At 43.9% G+C, this 20,396-nt stretch overlaps 1 protein-coding gene across 2 annotated transcripts in view; it reads right to left on the reverse strand.

Moving 5' to 3' along the window:
• PLCXD2 (phosphatidylinositol specific phospholipase C X domain containing 2) overlaps nucleotides 1–20,172 on the reverse strand; it is a 52,461-nt gene extending 32,289 nt beyond the window's left edge. For both annotated transcript variants that reach the window (XM_046003268.1, XM_046003269.1), the window contains exon 1: nucleotides 19,450–20,172. In XM_046003268.1, the coding sequence (XP_045859224.1) occupies nucleotides 19,450–19,612 (163 nt within the window). In that variant the 5' untranslated portion in view covers nucleotides 19,613–20,172. The remainder of the gene's footprint in view (nucleotides 1–19,449) is intronic.
• Nucleotides 20,173–20,396: the final 224 nt, after the last annotated feature.

Here is a 20,396-nt window from a genome sequence, read left to right on the forward strand (position 1 = left end):
GCTGAAATATTCATCTTTGGCATTAATGGCTTTGGACACGCTTGAAGCAGTATTAAGTGGGGGCGGGTGTGTAGGCCTGGAGACAGATGCGGGTGAAGTGCACTGCGGAGGAAAGGGAGAGAGGGTGGTGGCGGGGGGCGGGGGGGGGGGGGGGCGGGGGCGCGAGAGGAAGGCTGGGAAGCAGAAGCAGGAAGAAAGAGGACATCACAGGGGCTGCAGGGCTGAGGAGAGAGACCAGGTGAGGAAACAAACCAGCGGTGGCATTTTCAAAGGTGTGGTCCATCTCACTTCTATGTCTCTTTCTAAATCACAAATCAGTATGGTTCAAGTGACAATGAAAGGGTGCCACACCATAAACCTGTCTGAAGCAAAGCGTGTCCCCATCCAGCCCTCAGGAGCCCCGTCACAGCAGGGCTCTCCCTGCTGGATTGCGACTCCTTGCCTCCAGTCTTGATGCTGCCTGGACCAGAGTCAGCGGGCGGAGGCTGCGGAGTGGGGCAGGGCCACACAAAGGGGTAGAAGATGGAAAAGTAGGAGGAGAGCCTTCTTCCTGACTGAGAGGGGCTTCAAAAAGCCTTATGGAGGCACCTGAGTGGTGCAGGTGGTTAAGTGCCTTCTGGGTTCCGGCTGGGGTTGCGATCTCCGGGTTGTGACCTTCCGGTTGTGATCTCTAGGTTGTGATCTCAGGGTCCTGAGATCGAGGCTGAGCCCTGCGTCTGCTTAAGCTTCCCTCCCCCTCTGCCCCCTCTCCACTATGCGCTTGCACTCTCTCACTCTCTCCCTCTAAAATAAATAAATAAATAAACAAACAAACAAACAAATAAATAACTCTTAAAAAAAGAGAGACCTTTATGAAAAGTCTTTTTCTTAGTATGCTGGAATTAAAACGCTACCACAGGGCTAGCAATATTAAGCATCCATACGCAAGATGTATAGATTTTCGGGCCCCTCTAAGGAGGAAGGCAACGTATAAAGAAACAACAAGCACAATCCAGAAAATGACACGAATACTGGGAATAGAGAGTTTCCTAAACGCTACCAGAGGAAACTAAAGCAACCACACCACATATTGTTCAGTTAATCCACACCAACGGGACACTTCCAAGTGTGAGGCAGGGACTGTCCTTCCACGAGCTAAAGACTGATGACACTGCCCAGAATAGCACTGCCACGGTGCAGAGAGCCCCGTTCTGCGGCGCATGCGTCACCGCCGCAGGTGCGGCTGAGCCGGTTGCTTCCCGCCGAGCAGGTGCTGCGGCGCCCCTGGAGCACAGGCTTCCCTTCTGCTGCTCCACCGCCACAGGTGAGCCGGCTGAACTTTCCATAAATAATAAATGCCTTGGCTTCATATGCCGCATTGGCCTTATTTAAAGGCAACAGACTCTCCGAAAGGATGAGCGACCCCAGGGCCGAGGCTTGCAAGCTCTGAGCAGCCTTTTATCTGTTTCTTGCAGCTGGATAATAATCTATGCAAAGGTACCAGTGATAATGGTATCTGGGATAAGTACTTAGAGAACGAGTCTGGCCTAATCTTTCTTCTCCTTCCCTCCTCCCCTCCTCTACCAAGTAAGCACAAAAAGAGGGAGGCACAGGTGATGACTTCCCTCACCCGCCACCTTCCCGGCTCACACACACTATTGGACTGTTTCTCTCAGTTCTCCAATAAGCTAGTGGAAGACAGAATCGCCGACTCTGCATTTCCACTAACATTTAAAGGTCAAGGTTCCTTGTATTGTACATAATGATACCTCGCTCGGCCTGTTTGAAAAGGATGGCTGTGAGAATTACTGGGGGGAGGAGGGAACCTTTGCTCATCCGGGGCAAACAGACTTGATTTACTGCAGTTCTGCTCAACACTTAATGCTGAGATGGCTTGTCCCATCAAATGAAGAGTTGAGGCAAATGAAAATCAGACGATGAATTCACCCAGCTACCGTTTTCCACCTCTGCTCTTATTGATTTTAATATGGTTACCCTCTCAATAAATAAAGACTTCTAAAAGAACTGGATCAATGACATAAATAGGATCCGGTTTTCAAACTTTTTTTTTTTTCAGAGTAGAGATTTTTTTTTTTCTTTCATTGCCAGACCCTGGGTACCAGGGACCAGGTTACCTCTGAAAGAAATTTCACCTATGGGAAAGTCATTTGGCCTAGCTCCACTGAAAATTCCCCATCTGAATGAAGAATTTATTTTGGAGGAATAATACATTTCTTTAAAAATGATCTCTCCTTTCCCTCTGTGCCCCCCCCCCCCCCCGCACCACCGCCAGCTCATGGGAACCTCTTTATCCAAGAGCTTAAAGCAACCCAAAGACATTCTGTTGACCTTCCGGCATTTGCATTCCATTCCTTCACCATGAACTCGACCATGATCCCCGGTGAGGGCTCATGTCCGAAAATAACAAGAACTTCAATTTACTGAGTATTTATTATGTACCTAGTGTCCAGCTGGGCACTTTGCCTACATGATCTCATTGGGTCTCTGCCATGATCCCATAGCACAGTGATTATCTGCATTTTTCAGACAAGGAACTGGGGCAGAGACTGGTTTTGCAACCAGTTCAGGGTACGAAGATCTCAAGTGGCCTGGGACAAAGTCCAGATCTATCAGACCAGAATCTACACGAAAGCCTCTCTAGGGATTCGGTTGCTTCTCTACCCTTAATGATGAAACAAGTCAGATGCATTGTATATTTGCTTCCTAAGACATAGTGTTCACAGGGTTTGTTCTTAGAGCTAAATGCGTGCCTTCATTCCAATGCAGGAATGGAAAGATTCAAGTAATTTTCTATTTTGTAAAGACATGAAAAATTTCTATGTAGGGACACACGAGGGCACTCTAACCTTCTCTCAGTTGAGGAAACATTTTCTGTATAGTTCCTCAGCTCAGAGCCTTGAATCCCAGGGCCCGTTCTGCTCCGATAACTTGTGTGAACCTAGACTGTAACTTCACACTGGAGGGTGGTTGCTCCATCTGCAGATTTAGGAAGGTGGGTGAAATGAGCCTTAGGATCTCTGCTACCTTAGGAATCAGATGATTCCAACTTATTAACAGCTCATGAAAGGAATTTATGACCCTATTTTAAGAAGGATTATTCATCATTGTAAAGAAATGAGAAACATTTCTTTCATATTTACTATACTTAAGCAGAAAATGTGCTTATAAATTTAACTCATCATATTTGCAAAAAGCAAATCAGTATAAAGCCCAGTCTTTTACTTATCTTCGGCTTATCAGAGAATTTTGTGAAATTGCTAGAGAAATTCCTGCCCTTCACAAGGGTTCGGGTTCTCATTTTCTTGAGGGCCACCTTATGGTTGGCTAGGGATAGGTCTGTATGGGCACTAGCCCATAGCTCACTTCTTGTTCAGCATTTATGTGACAGCTCCCTTCACACCAAAGGCTGGTGTTTGGTTGGGTTCTCTGACATTTTTATAAAATTTATTGGGGGGACTTTGAAAAAAAACACACTGTTGTAGTCACCTTGCTCGGCTGAAATTTTTCACAGGGCAGGATTATTTTAAGATTCATGTGATAAACTGCAGAATGGTCGAGATCCAGGGAAGCTCTTCAGCTTGGTCCTGTCAAGAACAAGGGTTTTTTTCCTCTTTTCTGCAAATGAAGGACGAAGCCAGGTACTCCGACAGAGGAAAGGGAAAAAGGAGGAGGGCAAAGCCAACAAGTAGCAGTCTAAATTACACCAAATGATAGGTTTAAGGAGAATTTGTACATTACTCACAGCAGGGAAAGTGAACGAAAACACACCCACTCTGAAAGACGAGCGTCCTGACAAGCTTACACTTGCTAAAAGCCTCTGCTGATCTTTTGCTATCAAGGCAGAAAGAGCTTTTCTCTGCTGGAACCTCGCTGGGCGATCACTACACAGACCACTTAAACCACTGGGCTGCTTCTGTTTGAGTCAATAAAAAGCCTCCTAGATGTTTGGTCTTGAAAAAAAAAATGTGACTTGTTCAGCCGGAACAGGTTAGCGGGCAGTGTTTCAAACACAGCCATCCTCATGGGTGCTGAGGCATTACAGTTCTGGCATGGAAGCAAATGCCTCAGATGAAAAGAAAAGTACTCTTTATTACAACCAACAAAAGGAACTGAAGTGACAGCCCAACACTGGTCAATTTCCGACTCTACAGATGTCTTTTATTCAAGTGCACTTAAATGAATTTGGCAAGATCTAGTTTTTATAATCTCGTATTGTTACTGGGATTTTTGTTGCAATTTGCTTAAATTCCCTGTATTTCACTTTCTTCATTTGAAAAATGGAGCTAATAGTACTTCTGTCGTTGGGTTGTAAAGTTTAACCAGGCAGGTTTACATAAATCAAGTAGAACAATATAAGCCCCCTACTGAATACTTTATAAGTGTTGTGTAAGTAAGTTCTTCTTCTATTATTATGATTATTTTTATTTTATAAAACCTTGGGACACCTTAAGAGAGCTCTGCAATGCAATTATAAGATTTTGTCTTACTTTAGGCATTGTTACTTTCTCTATGTCCTACTTTCTCCTTAAATTAACTAGAAATATCTGCTCTCCATACTTAAATTCTCTGTAGATATTTCAGGATTCCACATTTTCTCTTTGGTTCCCTCCCTTTTTTGCACAAGGTACTTATTCTGAACCAGACACTGACTATACAGAGGTGCCCCAAACAGCGCTGTGTGCAGTGGAAAGACAGGTAAAGCATTCCAGTGGCACATAATATGTCCCATAATGGAAGCATGCACAGACATGGTACTGGGCTACTTCTTACAGGATAAGTAGTCTTGGGCCAAGTGAAGTGGGGGCTGTTGGGAGGGAGGCTGTGCCAGTAGAGGAAAGAGCATGTGCAAAGACTGGAGTCATAAAGAGAGACAGGAGATTTTCTTTTGGGTTTTCTTTGGTTCCTAGATTGTCACTGGCTCCCTACCGTCTACAAGATAAAGCAGGAAGTGCTTCACACCACCGTGAAAACCTCTCTCATCTGCCCTACGTCTGTCTGCCCAGTCCTTTCCACTGCTTTCTCCTGTCACCTGTACAGGGAGTCATGACGACCCTTGCTTTCCCATCTCCAATTTCATCCATTTGGTTCCCTGTGTCTGGAATGCACCTTCTATCCATATCAAAATCCTGTCCATCCTCAGACCAGCTCCCAGGTGTCTTCCCAAGCAGCTGTTCCTTGACCTGCAACTGCAAGTAATCACTCCCTTTCCCAGGTTCCTAGCACAGTATGCTTGGTTCTTTAACTGTGGCATTCACTGTCTTCTGCTTTTATTTGCTTTATTTGAACCTTAGTATCTCCTACAAGATTACAAACTATATCTCATTAAATTTTTAAAGATTTCCTATAGTATCTAGCATGGTGCTAGAAAAATATTTGGCCATCAAAAAGGACTATTAATAGTCATAGCTATTGCACTGCTGGGTATTTACCCCAAAGATACAGATGTAGTGAAAAGAAGGGCCATCTGTACCCCAATGTTTATTGCAGCAATGGCTACGGTCGCCAAACTGTGGAAAGAACCAAGATGCCTTTCAACGGATGAATGGATAAGGAAGATGTGGTCCATATACACAATGGAGTATTATGCCTCCATCAGAAAGGATGAATACCCAACTTTTGTAGCAACATGGACGGGACTGGAAGAAATGATGCTGAGCGAAATAAGTCAAGCAGAGAGAGTCAAGTATCATATGGTCTCACTTATTTGTGGAGCATAACAAATAACATGGAGGACATGGGGAGATGGAGAGGAGAGGGAGTTGAGGGAAACTGGAAGGGGAGATGAACCATGAGAGACTATGGACTCTGAAAAACAACCAGAGGGTTTTGAAGGGGTGGGGGGGGGGTGGGGGGGAGGTTGAGGAACAAGGTGGTGGGTAATAGGGAGGGCACGTACTGCATGGAGCACTGGGTGTGATGCCAAAACAATGAACACTGTTATGCTGTAAATAAACAAATAAAATAAAATAAAATAAAAAAATATTTTAAAAAAGTCATAGCTATATATCCAAAATCTATGCTTTTTTTAAAAATTTTATTTATTTATTTATCAGAGAGAGAGAGAGAAGGGAGGGGAGAGAGAGAGAGAGAACACACAAGCAGGCAGAGGGAGAGAGCAGGCTCCTTGTGGAGTAAGGAGCCCGATGTGGGACTTGATCCCAGGACCCTGGGATCATGGCCTGAGCGGAATGCTGCGGTTTAACCAACTAAGCCACCCAGGTGTCCTATTCTCTGCTTGTTTTGTGCTAAGCAATTATTTTCAGCACATTGCATGTTTTATTTCATTCAATTCTTAAACAACTTTGCTGTGCGGTAAAGAATTTAACCCTGCCCAAGGAGAGGGCTGGTCCTCTTCCTTGCCCATGAGAAGGAATCTCTTAAACCCTTGCAATAGCTTGTCTGATAAGAGCATCTTTATTTACCTGAGGACTTTGGGGCCACGTCAAAGTCTGAGGATGAAATTTATGGTGATGGCATTGAGTCATGTGGATAGATGCTTGACCTTGGAGGGGCTGGATACTGAGATCAGCCATGTGGAGCCTCAGTGACGACTCTGGATACCAAGGCACAGAGAGCTTCCCCAGTTAGCAGGACTCCGTGCATACTGCCACCCATTAATGCTAGGAAAGCAGCACTGTCCACTGACCGGGAGACAGGGCAGCCAGAAGCCTCACGTTTGGAACTCCCCTGGATTCTGCCTTGTGTACCTCTATACCTGGTCAATTTTAAACTGTAGCCTTTAGCCACAATAAACAAGAACTGGGAGTATAACAGCTTTCAGTGAATCCTGTCAGTTCTTCTAGCATATTATCTAGTGAAACTAAGGGTGATCTTGAGGACCCCAAAACCGTCAACTGGTATCAGAGTGAGGGCAGATTTATAGACCGTGTTTCCTCTAACCTTGTGCTTGTGAAGCAGATGTTGTGATTACCTCCATTTTACAGAGGAGAAGACTCAGGGACAGAGAGGTTAAACTTTTTATTCAAGGTCATGTTAACTAGTAATTAGGATTTGATCCTAGGTATGCTAAAACAGAACCCATACTCTGAATTACTTCTCTATACTGTTTCTCATGTGTATAAAAATTAAAAATAGAGATAAGGTAAAATTTATTAAGAACAGACATAAAAATGAACATGCATCTCTAAATGATGGAAATGTTTAGGATAGATTTTGTAGAAAGCATCTTGTGTTATGGATCAGGTATTTCATCTCTATGAATATTACAATAAATGAGATTTGAACAGACTGTCATTTTGCATTCCAAAATAGGTCTGTGGCCTGAGCTGAGAACATACTCATTTGCCAAGTTACATGTAAGAAGTGGGCCTTATCATTACTGAATATAGCAACAGATTTGTTTGAAAGAAGACGGAAACAGAAAACCCTCACAGTCCTTGGGAACAAATTCATTGCCCCTTGCCTTTTTGTTTTCATTACCTATATGTGACCAGGTCACGAATCATCTGTCTGTGAGCTCACCTGACTCCACCAAGTAGATTTAAGTACTTCTCACTTTGTACACCCATAGCCTCTTGAACTTGATGAACCTGGGACACCTTGTGGTCATTATCTCTGTATCTGTCATGGACACCTGACCGTGAGTATCCCTACAGTGCTTAAGTTTCTGGTATACAGTAGGCACTGAATACATGCATCTAGGATAAAGGTAAGCATGACTGCTTGAATAAATAGATGTGTAGAGAGTTGCCTAGGGCAGGTAAGCCTAGGTCCTCTGATCCCTTCCCAAACTTCTGTTTGGTCCATCCACCTTCATGAAACAGGCAGAGTTCACTATTGGCACCTCCTCACCCCCAGCAATGGTAAACCCCCAGTTCCATTTTCCTCCATCTGTCCTTTTAGCTTGAGTTATTTGTGTCAACGAAGAGGAATATGTCAGAAAACACAGGACAAAAATAAGCCAGAAAGGATGATGAAAGGAGCAGCTATATTAAAACAACACATGGAACAATTTAAAAGGAAAAGTCCTAAAGAGTAGATTTCCTGCAACTTATGCCTGTGTAAATTATTTCCTGATAACATCTCCTTGGGGTCTCCCATTTCACCCACCTGAATGTGGTCCTTGGGAAAAATGCAGCATTTGTAGGGAATGTGACTCCAAATGCTGACAAATGCAGAAAGGCTGAGGCATCTTGGGATCTACAGAATCTAGCCGACATGAGTCCAAGGCTTGAGATCTGGGGACCATTTAGCAGATTCTCAAACCAAAGAATAACAACTTTAAACCCTGTCAGCTCAAAGTGATAAACTTCATCTATGTGACTCGATTATTTCCCATAGGGCATGGGGGAGAATATTAATAACAACTGTCCAACTGCCCACAACATCTGAGAAGGCCATGTGGTCCATTTAATTTTTAATCAAGTGCCCACTGAATTTGGGATTATTCACAACGCAACAAAGCAGTGGGGTTAGGCAGAACACTGGAAAGCAGAGGATGCTGATCAACTTATTTTTATGCGCTGAGTAGCCAACAGGCATCCCACCATCTGAGGACTGAAGACATTAGCCTGGGAATCCAGAGGGCTACTCCTGGTCTTACCGCGCACCCCCCCCCCCCCCCCCCCACTGGCTGGATGAGCTGGACAGTTGGAGTAAATCAGACCTTCTCATGGTGCTTTTGAGACCTGCAACGTTGTCAAATGAGGTATTTATATGTAAAACAAATACAACAGAGCTTCTCTGGCCTGACAGTCCCCACTGCTAGCCTTGAGATGGGAGTCCTGGGGGGCACCAAGCCTCACCTGGGCTCTTGCTGGACACCATGAAAATTCCACTGCCCCAGATATCTTCTGAATTGGCCCCAACATCCTAGGATTTATGTGAATCAGAGAGGTTTCAATTATATGTATGGGAGGCATTTTAAGCCCTCTAGAGATAGATGGGCATCTACTTTCTTCTGAAGGACTTTCTCTTCTTCAAAGGTCCGGTGGACTCTGACCCCCATCCCAGAGTAAGAGATTGTATCGTTAATTCATTAATAAGAAATTCTTTCCCTATTTTGCTAATTATCACTCTGTGTTGCTTCTGATAAGCCTTCTCAGTTCCAAAATAATCACGTTCTCTTTAACAACTTTTCAGTTTCCAACACAAAAATAAGAATAATTCAAAGGCATAGGGGAAAAGAGGAAAATGTTTAGGGTAGAAGGAGAAGTTATATTAAATTAAATATTTTACTACAAAATTATTCTGCTTTTATTAAGCCTTTTGGTATAACCCAGGATGTGAGTGCGTGAAATAAATTGTATTTGACGGCATGGTAAAATTACTAAACGTTTGCATTTCACAGCTGGTTTGTCCTATAGTACACAGAGCTAACCTTAACTCTCACCTCCAAGCTGCTAATATGGCTGAAGCAATCATTAAAACAAGACATGAGAGAATTCATGCAGAATAAGCAAACACTCGATGAGCTTCTGAGGATCACTTATCTGGGACTAGAAGTTTTGGACAGAGCTCCTGAACAAAGTAAAATTTTAGTAGATACCTAAATAAATAAATAAAATAAAGACACTGATTTCAAACTCAAATCTTCTTATATTGGATTTAATAGTAGCTGTGGGTGAGGGTCTGGTGTTGGGTAAATTGGGAAAAGTAAGACTGAACTCTGAAATGTTTTCCACTGATTGCTGTCTATGCCCTTCTCCCAATTCTGATAAGTCCCACAGGTCCCTCAAACTCAACATGCCCCAAACTCAGCACACCTGCTTCCCTCTACCACCCCTAACTTCCTTTTCCTCCTGTATCCCTTTTTTCAGCCTCCAATGTAATTGCCTGTCCTATTGATACTTTCTCCAATGTATCTCCTGTGTCTTCCCTTTTCCTTGTTCCATACTGACACTCTCCTTCTCAGGTAGCATCCCCTTCCACTTGGATGGCCTCATCAACAACCCAGCTGGTTCAGATGGGTCCAGTACTCCCAAATCCAATATACGTACGTTGTGGACTGCAGCCAGAGCCGTCTTTTCAAAACACAGGGCTGACCTTGTCATTCAACTGCTTAACATCCTTCCCGCCATCACTGAGGTAAAGCTAAATGACTTTAACATGGCTTATTAGGGGGTGCCTGGGTGGCTCAGTGGGTTAAAGTCTCCGCCTTCGGCTCAGGTCATGATCCCAGAGTCCTGGGATCAAGCCCCGCATCGGGCTCTCTGCTCAGCAGGGAACCTGCTTCCCCCCTCTCTCTCTGCCTGCCTCTCTGCCTGCTTGTCATCTCTGTCTGTCAAATAAATAAATAAAATCTTTAAAAAAAAATGGCTTATTAGACCTTCCCGTATCTTGCCACCTTACTCCTTGCCCCCCACTCCTGAAAACCTATAGTACAACTACCATGAATGATTTTGGTTTGTTAAGTGCGCCATTCTCTCTCTTTGAGGTCTGTCTTCACCCATGTTATTTCCTCTTCTAGGACACTCTCATCCTCTTGGCTAATTCCTATGCATCCTTCCCATTGCAGTCTATTCATCACTTCCTCCAGGAGGCTTTGCTAGACTCCCATGCCATGTGCTTATTCTAGCAGTAAGTTCTACCTCCCCATTCTATAGTATATGGTGTCACAACTACCTGGGGTTTTGTTGTTGTTTTGTTTTTTAAAGAGCAGTTACTCATCACGTACAATATAACTACTTGATTAAATGCCCATTTCTCCAGGGTGCCTCAGTCAGTTAAACATCTGCCTTCAGCTCGGTCATGATCTTAAGGTCCTGGAATTGAGTCCCATATAGGGATCCCTGCTCAGTGGAGAGTCTACTTCTCCCTCTGCCCCTGCCCCCACTTTTGTGCATGTGCATGTACATTCTCTCTCCCAAATAAATAAAATCTTTGAAAAAAAAAAAGGTCTATTTCCGTGGATGGAACTAGAGGGTATCATGCTTAGTGAAATAAGTCAATCGGAGAAACACAACTATCATATGATCTCCCTGATATGAGGACGTGGAGATGCAACATGGGGGGTTAGGGGGATAGGAGAAGAATAAATGAAACAAGATGGGATTGGGAGGGAGACAAACGATAAGTGACTCACAAAACAAACTGAGGGTTGCTTGGGGGGAGGGGGTTGAGAGAGGGGGAGCGGGGTTATGGACATTGAGGAGGGTATGTGCTATGGAGAGTGCTGTGAAGTGTGTAAACCTGGCGATTCACAGACCTGTACCCCTGGGGATAAAAATACATTATATGTTTATAAAAAATAAGAAATAAATAAAACATTAAAAAAAAAAGGTCTATTTCTCCAACTAGATTGTAAGCTCATTGAAGAAAGGAACTGTGTGTAATGATCATCACTGTGTCTAGGAGAGGGCCTGGCATATGAGAGGAAATCAATACATATGTATTAAATAGAAATGAAAAAAGGAGTAAGTTTCTCATATTACCCCTCAGCATTTCTAATAACTGAGGCGCCATTTTGTTTCTCTTCATCCTTATGCAGTTATCTGGGGACTTTTCCCCTACTCCTGACCAAGTATTTCAATGGCTGCTTTTTGCCCTGGGATAGTGTTTAAAGTTTAATCTTCGCATGACACGTAAGACTCACTAACCTACTTTCCCAGTCTCATCTCTGTTTAAATAAAGTCTATGTTCTGACCACACCAGACTGCTTCGGTTGCTGCAAGGTCACCCTAATCTCCCTCTCCTCGGTACCTCTACATTGTGACAAACTTCCCTCTACCTGTAACACCTGGCTGTTTACTACTTACTCTTTATGATTCAACCCAAGGCTCATCTCCTCTTGAAACCCCAATCTAGCAGGCTTCCTGCCTCCTCCCAGTAAATGGAATTGGAAGTTGGCTTTCTGAGTGTTATAGTCCCATATGCATTCTTCTCCATAGTATTTGAATTTTAGCTTTCTTCTCTTGCAAGATCATAATTCACGAAAATCAGGGAGAAGAATCTTCTCTCTATGTTCACCTCATCTAACACAGTACCTCGCACAAAAGGCACACAACAAATATCCTTTGAACATCTGATTTCCCTTTAAATGAATACATGTTTGAAATCTAGGCCATGAAAACCAAAAGAAGCAAAAGGGATAAACAGATACCTGTAATTTTTTTCTGCCAAACTGCCACCATGTGCTCATATAATTCTTGCAGATATCCATTTGGGCACCTCCTGCCATGACAATGACCTGAGCTCCAAGTTCAGTAAGGAGGACATTTTTTCACCTGGTTTTAATTATACTTTATAAGAATATTGCCTTCTGCATATACCCTTCAGATCACACATGTTCATAAACTATTCATCTCAGTCTGACAGCAGCTAGGAGTGGTTCAGTTCTACCATCACTTCAGACTGCTGCGCGCTCCAACATATTAGCGTTGGGGCACAAATCCTTCCTGGTACTTCCCTTATTTTGATATTGTCAGGTCCGTACAGAGGAGAAAAAAGAGCGACAGAACACTCTCTGGAAAAAAAGAATATCTTACGGCCAATAGTTCTAGAATAATTGGAAATTAAAAAAACAAAACCCACCTGTTATTCTCTTAGAAAATTCCAGCTTCTTCGTAGACCATGAAGCAAGGAAGACCACCAACACTTCATAGCACAACCTACACATCCCCTGAGAGCAATGCCTGCCTCTGTGGCCAAACCCATGTTATCCTGCAGCTACTAGAGACCTATTAATGCAATCCTCCTGGGTACCGTTTGGTCCTCATGGGCGCTCAGCAATATAATTCAAATTCCTGGAGCTGTGAGAAGGGAAGGGCCCTGGTTCTGCCAGGCATGAAACGACTCAAACACGCACCGCCACAGTGCTCCTCTACCTCAGTTTGGTTCTTGTTTCATATCCTTTCACACACACAAACACACCCACCTACTACTACGTCTATAAATAACCCCTCCTCTGCAGGCCTGGTTTGAAACTCTCATTAGGGTTACTCCGCATTTGTAAAGAGGTTCAAGCTTTTCCCAAAGGCTAAGCCTTTCACTAACAGTTACTTCTAGCTGCCTGTACTTAGAAGCTTTTGGGGGTGGGGGGGTGGGGGGAGACTGGAGCCAACCTGTCCCCTGGATGAATTGGGGATGGGGGCGGGGGGGGGGTGTAGTTAGCTCAAACCATGTGACAGAAGCCAACTGTCAGCTTCGGAAGCCCAGCTGAAACAGTAGCATGCGGGTTAAGGGGCAGGCTCCTAGGATTTGAGTTGGCAGTGGGAATGGACTGCAAGATTTTTATCACAGGAAAACTGCAACAGGCATGAAAATTTGGGCTCTCCTGAGGACATAGCTCAGTGTGTGCACTGGGTGATGGGTAGGAGGTGTGTATTAGTCTGTGTGTAGGGGGTGATGTGTGTTTGGGAGGACTGTGAGGCTTTCGGAGTTTAGGATGGGGGCCATAGTAAGTAGCTAAAGAGGATTTTCTGGCTCTCTTGATCAGCTGCCCTCGTACTGTACTACGTCTCCCTTGGTACTCACATCCTGGGCAACCCTCCATGTATCCTTCCCTTAATTCTAAGCCCCTTTGAGGGGATGACCTTTCACGTTATCCTGATCTGATCAGACAGAACAATGAGCCACATGGCTTACTGGAAGGTCAGCTCCTTAACTACACTGTACATTGCCTGAAGGGAGAGACTGATCTTACACTTCTTTTTGGTTGTCCATTCTAGGTGCAGGTTTTTACTAAATCCACCATAATTAACTTTTAATGACATATCATGTGACAGAAACTATTCTAAGCATATGGTATATGCATTAGTTTATTTAATTGTCACACTAAATAAATGATGTAGTGCCATTATTATCTCTTGTTTTACAGAGAAGGACACCGTAGCACAGAGAGTGAGTAACCTGCCAGGTTACAGAGTCATGAGGGACAGAGTTGAAGTTCAAATCCAGACTGAGTGGCTCACATTAATGGTCTAAGCCAATCTATGTTTAGTTCTGCTTCTTAAAGACACAAGTGACTCCTGAATTCCCTGTGGCTTTTGTGTGATTGGGGGGCACTGGTAGGGAAACCCAAGGATGTGATGAGCCTCCTTAGAAGAAACACCTACTAATAAGAACACCAAAGTCATAGAATCTTCTTATTCCTTCCCCTGACCACTCGGGGTGGGGCGGCATCAAAAAATGTATTCCCACTTAAGAATCCATTTTGGTTGCATTTAATTGTTTTTCTTGATTGGGTCAGCCCTGGTAGACTCAGTTTGGTCCTTGTTTTTCCATAGCCTCAAATCCTGTGGGTATAGGGGTTCTTTCTAGGGCCAACTCATGGCTCATACTGTCCTCAAAGCAGAGCCAAGCTAGAATTCTTGTTCCACAATGTATGTTATGCCCTTTTGGGTCCCCAAATCTCTCTTGGATACACCAGACCTAATCCGACTTCCAAAAGCAGAATTTGAGCAATGATCCTTTCATCCTGCCCCTGTAGTTATCTCTATGTCTGTGTGACGCATGTGTGGGAAGTGAGAAGAGCGACAGAACTCATCAAGTGGTCAAAGGCAGAACTGCATGGGGCAGGGATAGAATTCCAGAAAGGTAAAAAGGAAGAGGATGATCCCCAGGAAGATGAGAACAGAGAAGGGTCTGGGAACTGGAGAGCAGTGAGCAGCATCTGAGCGAGGGTTGAAAAGGGAGAGTCCAGGTCAGTGGAAGGAAGCTGAAGAGGGGAACAAGAAATGAGAGCAGGCTGAGGCTGAGGCCAGGCAGGAAACATGAGAAGCTCACATTTGACAAGGGAAGAGAGAAGGCAGAAAGGATGCAAGGTGAAAGAATTGTTCCTAGGACACAAGTTACACCAGAATTCCTCTTCTGACTCTCCTGATCATTTTGTTCTGCCTCAGAATTTTCACTTCTAATGAGGCTCAGTAATGAGCTTTATCTAAAGCTATGGGAACACTATGCAGAAATAACAAGAGCTGGTTGGAAATGTTCAGGTGGCTTCATATGGCTTTTTTGTCAGGAAAACCTAACCAATCCATTCAGTTTAGCTCTGACCACAATCAAACATGATGGTGGCTGCAAGTGAGCCACTGTCCAGCACCTTTACTCTCCTGGTCTCTTGTATTCAGTCATCCACTTGACACCAATGACCAAGCTGTCATCCTGAACTAGGACCTAGGATTATAAAGAGAAATAAGACATATTCTCTGCGTACAAGTTGTTCATAGATGATATGGATGACAGGTAGCCAAAAATAACAATGCGTTCAGAAATGCTATGATAAATGTATTAACAAAGCATTACTGAGAGGCAGGAGAGAAAGTCCTCTAACCATTTCCCATCTACCCCCATCCCAGAGCTTAATTGGTTCATTTTTTCAGGAAAGTCCCCTTCTAACCCAGACTCCCTACCTAATCACATCCCTTGAAATTTTGACCATTCTTCAAATCTTGGGTCAAATGCCATTTTTTCAACGAAGTAGTTCCTAATCTGAGAAGTAGCAACTAATGGGAATTAGTCTTTCCATTCTGTGTGCTTCCATCACACCTTCTTTAATCTCTGTTTTAATATTTGCCCCAGTTATTTTTAACTGTATATGGTAATTTATATATATAAAACTAAATTGTAAGCCCTTTTATACTCAGGTTGATACCTGATTCATCTTTGGGTCTCCCCCAGGCCTGAGCATGGAGGTTTCTTAATATGTACTCAGGGTCAGTTTATTTAGACCAGTTATTCTATAGTCCCTTTTAGGATGCTAAAGTGAGAGGACCCTGCTTCATTCTGGCAGTTGTGAGTACTTGTTTGCACATGCCAAAAATAATTTCTTGTTTTAAAGAGGCATAAAAGGGCTTTTAGACATAAAATGTCTTACTCCTCCCATCTCTTTACACGTTTGAACAAAGAATGGGCATTTATAGTTTATTTGATTTAGTTAATCACAGAATTTTTAATTTGGAAAAGACTCTATATTTCATTTAATCCAACAGCTTAATTACAAATGAAGAAACTAAGTCCTGAGAAATTCAGATGCTTCTTCAATATCACACAGCCAGAACCAACAATATCAAATTTCTCACCTTCAATAAAAAGGGAAAAACATGATTTAAAAAAAAAATCTAAAAAAAAAGACACGAAAAGAAATACACTAAAATATAGAAAAAGAATTTACTGAAAACTATACACGTTATAGAAAACATTTTTTCTATCAGTCCATTTGTCCATAAAGAATATCATGCTTTCACCAATGTCAGTGAAAATGTTTGTAGGGTTTAAAGCTTTAATAAAATCTGACTTTTGCAACTTCCAGATCCTTTACCCTTGGGGTCTCCAATCAGTCTAAATGGTTGGCAATGAGATTTGTTCTGAAGTTCTTCTCCAGAATATTTCAATATGTTTGGGTGATACTGGCCATTCTAACAGGTGTTCTTAGCAGTTGTATAAGTAAAATAATACATCAAGGCTTTGTTGAGAGGTATATGCACACCTGTTCTCTCCCATCACGCCTTAGGCAAATGCAGCAGATGCGTTCAAATATAACCTAGTTTACTCCATCCCAGTTCTGCTATTATTGCCAGAACTCCTGCCTTTTCTCTGACCTTTCCCTGGGGCCACCCCACCCCCATCCTAACAGATCTGACACAATCTTACAGACACCCTATGTCGTTGTCTGTTGGCACACAGGAGCACACACATGTGCATACACATCACACAAAATAGGTCTAAGCAATAAATCTGAATTTAAAACTTCCTGGGTTCCAATTCTAAACAGGGATATATGTACACACACACATATACATATATACTCATACATATATACAACTATATATACACATATATACCACATATATCATATATATCATATATAATTATAAACATGTAAATATATATATTACTCAGATATATAATTTATATACATGTATGTCTGCCTATCTCTTCACAGTGATATATAATCACTCAGATAAGGACCACCTAGTCTTACACATAATTTCATTTGCCGCAGAGGACAGACTGTGAAAACTGGTTTTTAGTTATTAGAGACCACCACCCCCTCCCTCAGTACACATACACACACACACACACACACACACACACACACACACACACACAGCTGCTCTGTGCTCCCCAAGGCCCCCTGAGGGGCACAGGGATAGTGCATGGGGTTTTGGAGCTGGCTAGACAGGGACTTAATTGTTAGTTTTGTTATTTACTATTTGTGTGATCTTTAAAAAAAATTACTTAATCTCTTTTCTTATTTCCAAAACGAGGATGTTAGTAGCTATCTTGGTATAGTTAGCTTGGTATAGTTCACAATTATATATGATATATATATGTGTATATATATGATATATGTGGTATATATGTGTATGGTATAGTTATAGCTATTTTGGTATAGATAGTTGAGGTATATAATGTTTGCCAGTGGGTGCTGGGGTTAGCACTTAATAAGGAAGAACAATTATGCTGAAGGTGATCGCAAAGGGGAAGAGGTGTAGGGGAAATGGGGGAGGAAGACGATGGATTCCACTTCCTGAATGCCTTCTGTATTTCAGAATTTCTCCACAAGGCTTGGCAGAAATTGAGTGCTAGCCATTAGCTAGGGAATATTAAGCTTGAGGGAGGGGAAAGGAAACTGGTGGGGGGGAAGGATGGTTGGTGGGGAGACGTCCATAAGTGGCTAGCACTTACACGCGACTTTCCTGTGTTGAGCTCATATATACATATGCTCATGCCCCTTCCACTGCTGGGAAAAGGACATTCACAGAAATGAATTCAGCATGTTGAGGAGTCAAGGTCATTTTTTCTTTTTCTTTCTTTCTTCCTTTTTTTTTTTTTCTTTCTTCCACATAGAAGGACCAGACTTCACAAAGCAGGGTGAACAAATTCCTATGTCCTCCATAGTGACTGATCACAGCATTTCCAGTTACAACAGCAGGCTCCGGCTATTTGTCCACTTCCCCGGGCAATTCTAGTAACTGTGAGATACCCTATAGATTGCAGAACGAATGCCCAGCTCCTTTCAGGAGTCGCGGTGTCAGAGCACATATCCAAGCCACTGGCAGGGCTGGGGCTGTGGTCTGATCTGTCCGTCCAAAGTACAACAGGAAGGAGGAAGCCCGGACATGCCCTGAATGACAGAGTCATTTAGGGCCTGCCTCAGATGCCATGCTGTTTGCAAGCACACACTACCTGCCATACCACCTGACCAAACAATTCCACCAGAAAGCCTGAAGACAGATGACTAATGTTAAAAGAAGCCCGTGCATTTCAGTGATGACTCCACAGGCATCAATTAAACATGGAAAAGACCTGTTCTGAGGCATGACCATCTGGCATTTCCCAAGGAACTATAGTCAATGGCTGATAAAACACAAGTGATCATAACTATGAAGAGATTTAGCAGCCTTCTCCTTGCTCAAAAGCAGCAAGAGCCCATAAGGACAATGAACCTGGAAGACCTCCAAAACAAGAGGCGAGTAAGGAAAAGGCTGCATCTGAAGCAGCTCTGCTCTTCCCCATGCATAGAAAGCAAAGATCTGGGTTGCATGAGGTCATGCACAAAAATCAGACTGCTCCCAGGGATGCTTGCGAGTTTGTCTGGAAGTCTAGGGCTCAACATCAATTGTTATGTCTCTAGGTGAGAGAAAACATTGGCAGTAGTCCATCCCCTGCTCCTAGGGGTCCTTTTCAAGTACAGGCATCTGGGACTTTGCCCAGCACAGCAGACCAAGATCACTGTAGTCCAAATGGTCCTCCCTGGAAACCATGTTCTAGCCAGCTTTTGAGTGGAAGGAAGAGGACATATTTAACAAATTTAATGAGAGTGATACCAAGGCATAAAACCCCTAGGATAGAAACCGTGGCTGGAGGAGAAGTGTTTTTCCGTGCTCTGGTTCTAGATCAGTCAGGCAGACACCTGTGTATATATAGACAAATCTTCAAACACCACCTCATCACACCTAATGACTGCCTGTGACCTCTGATGAGCATTTGCATTCTCTATTTCTGGCTTTTCCAACAGCAAAAATATGTGTCTTTGAACTAAGTCCTGGTTCTGAACCTGTTACCTAATGCTAATCTTTGTTTGTTTTTCCTATATGCAAGGTCAAATTAATGAGAAAGAAAATACTTTTCAGTTTTAATTTTGATCCACATTGAAAATCGTTAATGACTTTTTATTCATTACTGGTGAGCTCTCCTTTTTTCTTTAAGTGATTCAGGTACTCACATGGCCTGGTCCCAATATTGGGAATGTAACATTCTTAGAATGAGGCTACCAAGTAAAAACAAAACACAAACAAAAAGATGTAAATAAACCAAAAAATGGTGCTTCCATTCTCCCAAGCCCCTTTTGCCAATGATGCAGTGTACTTAAATCTGTTTACAGCAGCTGCTTCAGTGTTAAGTTTTTGGTTGGAAATAAAAACGTTTAGTAAGGCCACTGACAATTTTCTCAGCACAACAGAAAAGCAACCCAATCCATTAATAATAACAACACTAAAATGGCAGAAGCAAACACAGTGGGAACAAGTAGGAATAGAAGAGTACCTGGGATTGCCAGATTGGAAAGGGGGACGTTGTGGAGGTGAGGGGGGAGCGAGGCCATCCAGTCGGCATTGCAGACCTCCGATGATGTCTTTGTCCCGCTGGGGTTGGGGGAGCAGATGGTCCCCATCCTGAGTTTCCTCCTTACCTTCCTAACTGCTAGCATCCCTCTTTGTCAGTCAACAAACTGCCCAGGCTCAGCCCGGTGCCACTCATTCAGGGATCATCACGGCCCGGACTCTGGACATTCCAGGGCCATCTTTGTCAAGCCAGTCTTGCCAAAAGACCTTTCTGCCGGGGAGACGGGGCAAGTAGGTGGTTCCCTACCCTCCAGCCCCCGCAGTCCCCACCCTCTCCGGCCCAGCCGCTGTTCCACTCTCTTAATCTGCTCAGACCCGGCTCCGTTAAACTTCTTACGTTCCTCTCTGGAGCAGGGGTTAGGTAGGCCCCTAGAGAGCAATCTTACAGAAACTGAACGTCCGACAAGCAGCCACGCCCGGAGCCACTCACACGACAGGTGCCCTTACGGCGTACGGACAAGCCGGTGGGTCTCTACACACGTGAGCGCCCGGACGCAACATCACCAGCCGGATTTATGCCTCTCTGTGTGTCACCGGGCTGGCCCAGAAGCTGGGCCTGCCTACTCTCCTCCTCCCTGGCGCTTCTCAGCACACACTCCCCCTGCCCTGTGGCTTTCCGAAGGCGCTCAGAAGTGTAACCGGCGGCACCCGGACTCCCGGCAGCCCCGCCCCGCACTGCCGGGCAGATTTGCCGGGCTACGCGGCCCGTGATTGGCCGCTGGCGGAGCGCGCTCCGATTGGCCGGCGTCCGTCCGGGCTGCCCCTCCGAGCGCTCCCACCCCTCCGCGGCCCAGTCCCCTCCCTCGGTTACTCCAGCCGGGCAGAAGGGAGGCGGGCGCCGCCGCGGGGACTGCAGGCTGGGGAACTTGC

This window comes from Meles meles, chromosome 4 (genome assembly GCF_922984935.1).
Source record: "Meles meles chromosome 4, mMelMel3.1 paternal haplotype, whole genome shotgun sequence".
NCBI classification, from domain to species: domain Eukaryota; kingdom Metazoa; phylum Chordata; class Mammalia; order Carnivora; family Mustelidae; genus Meles; species Meles meles.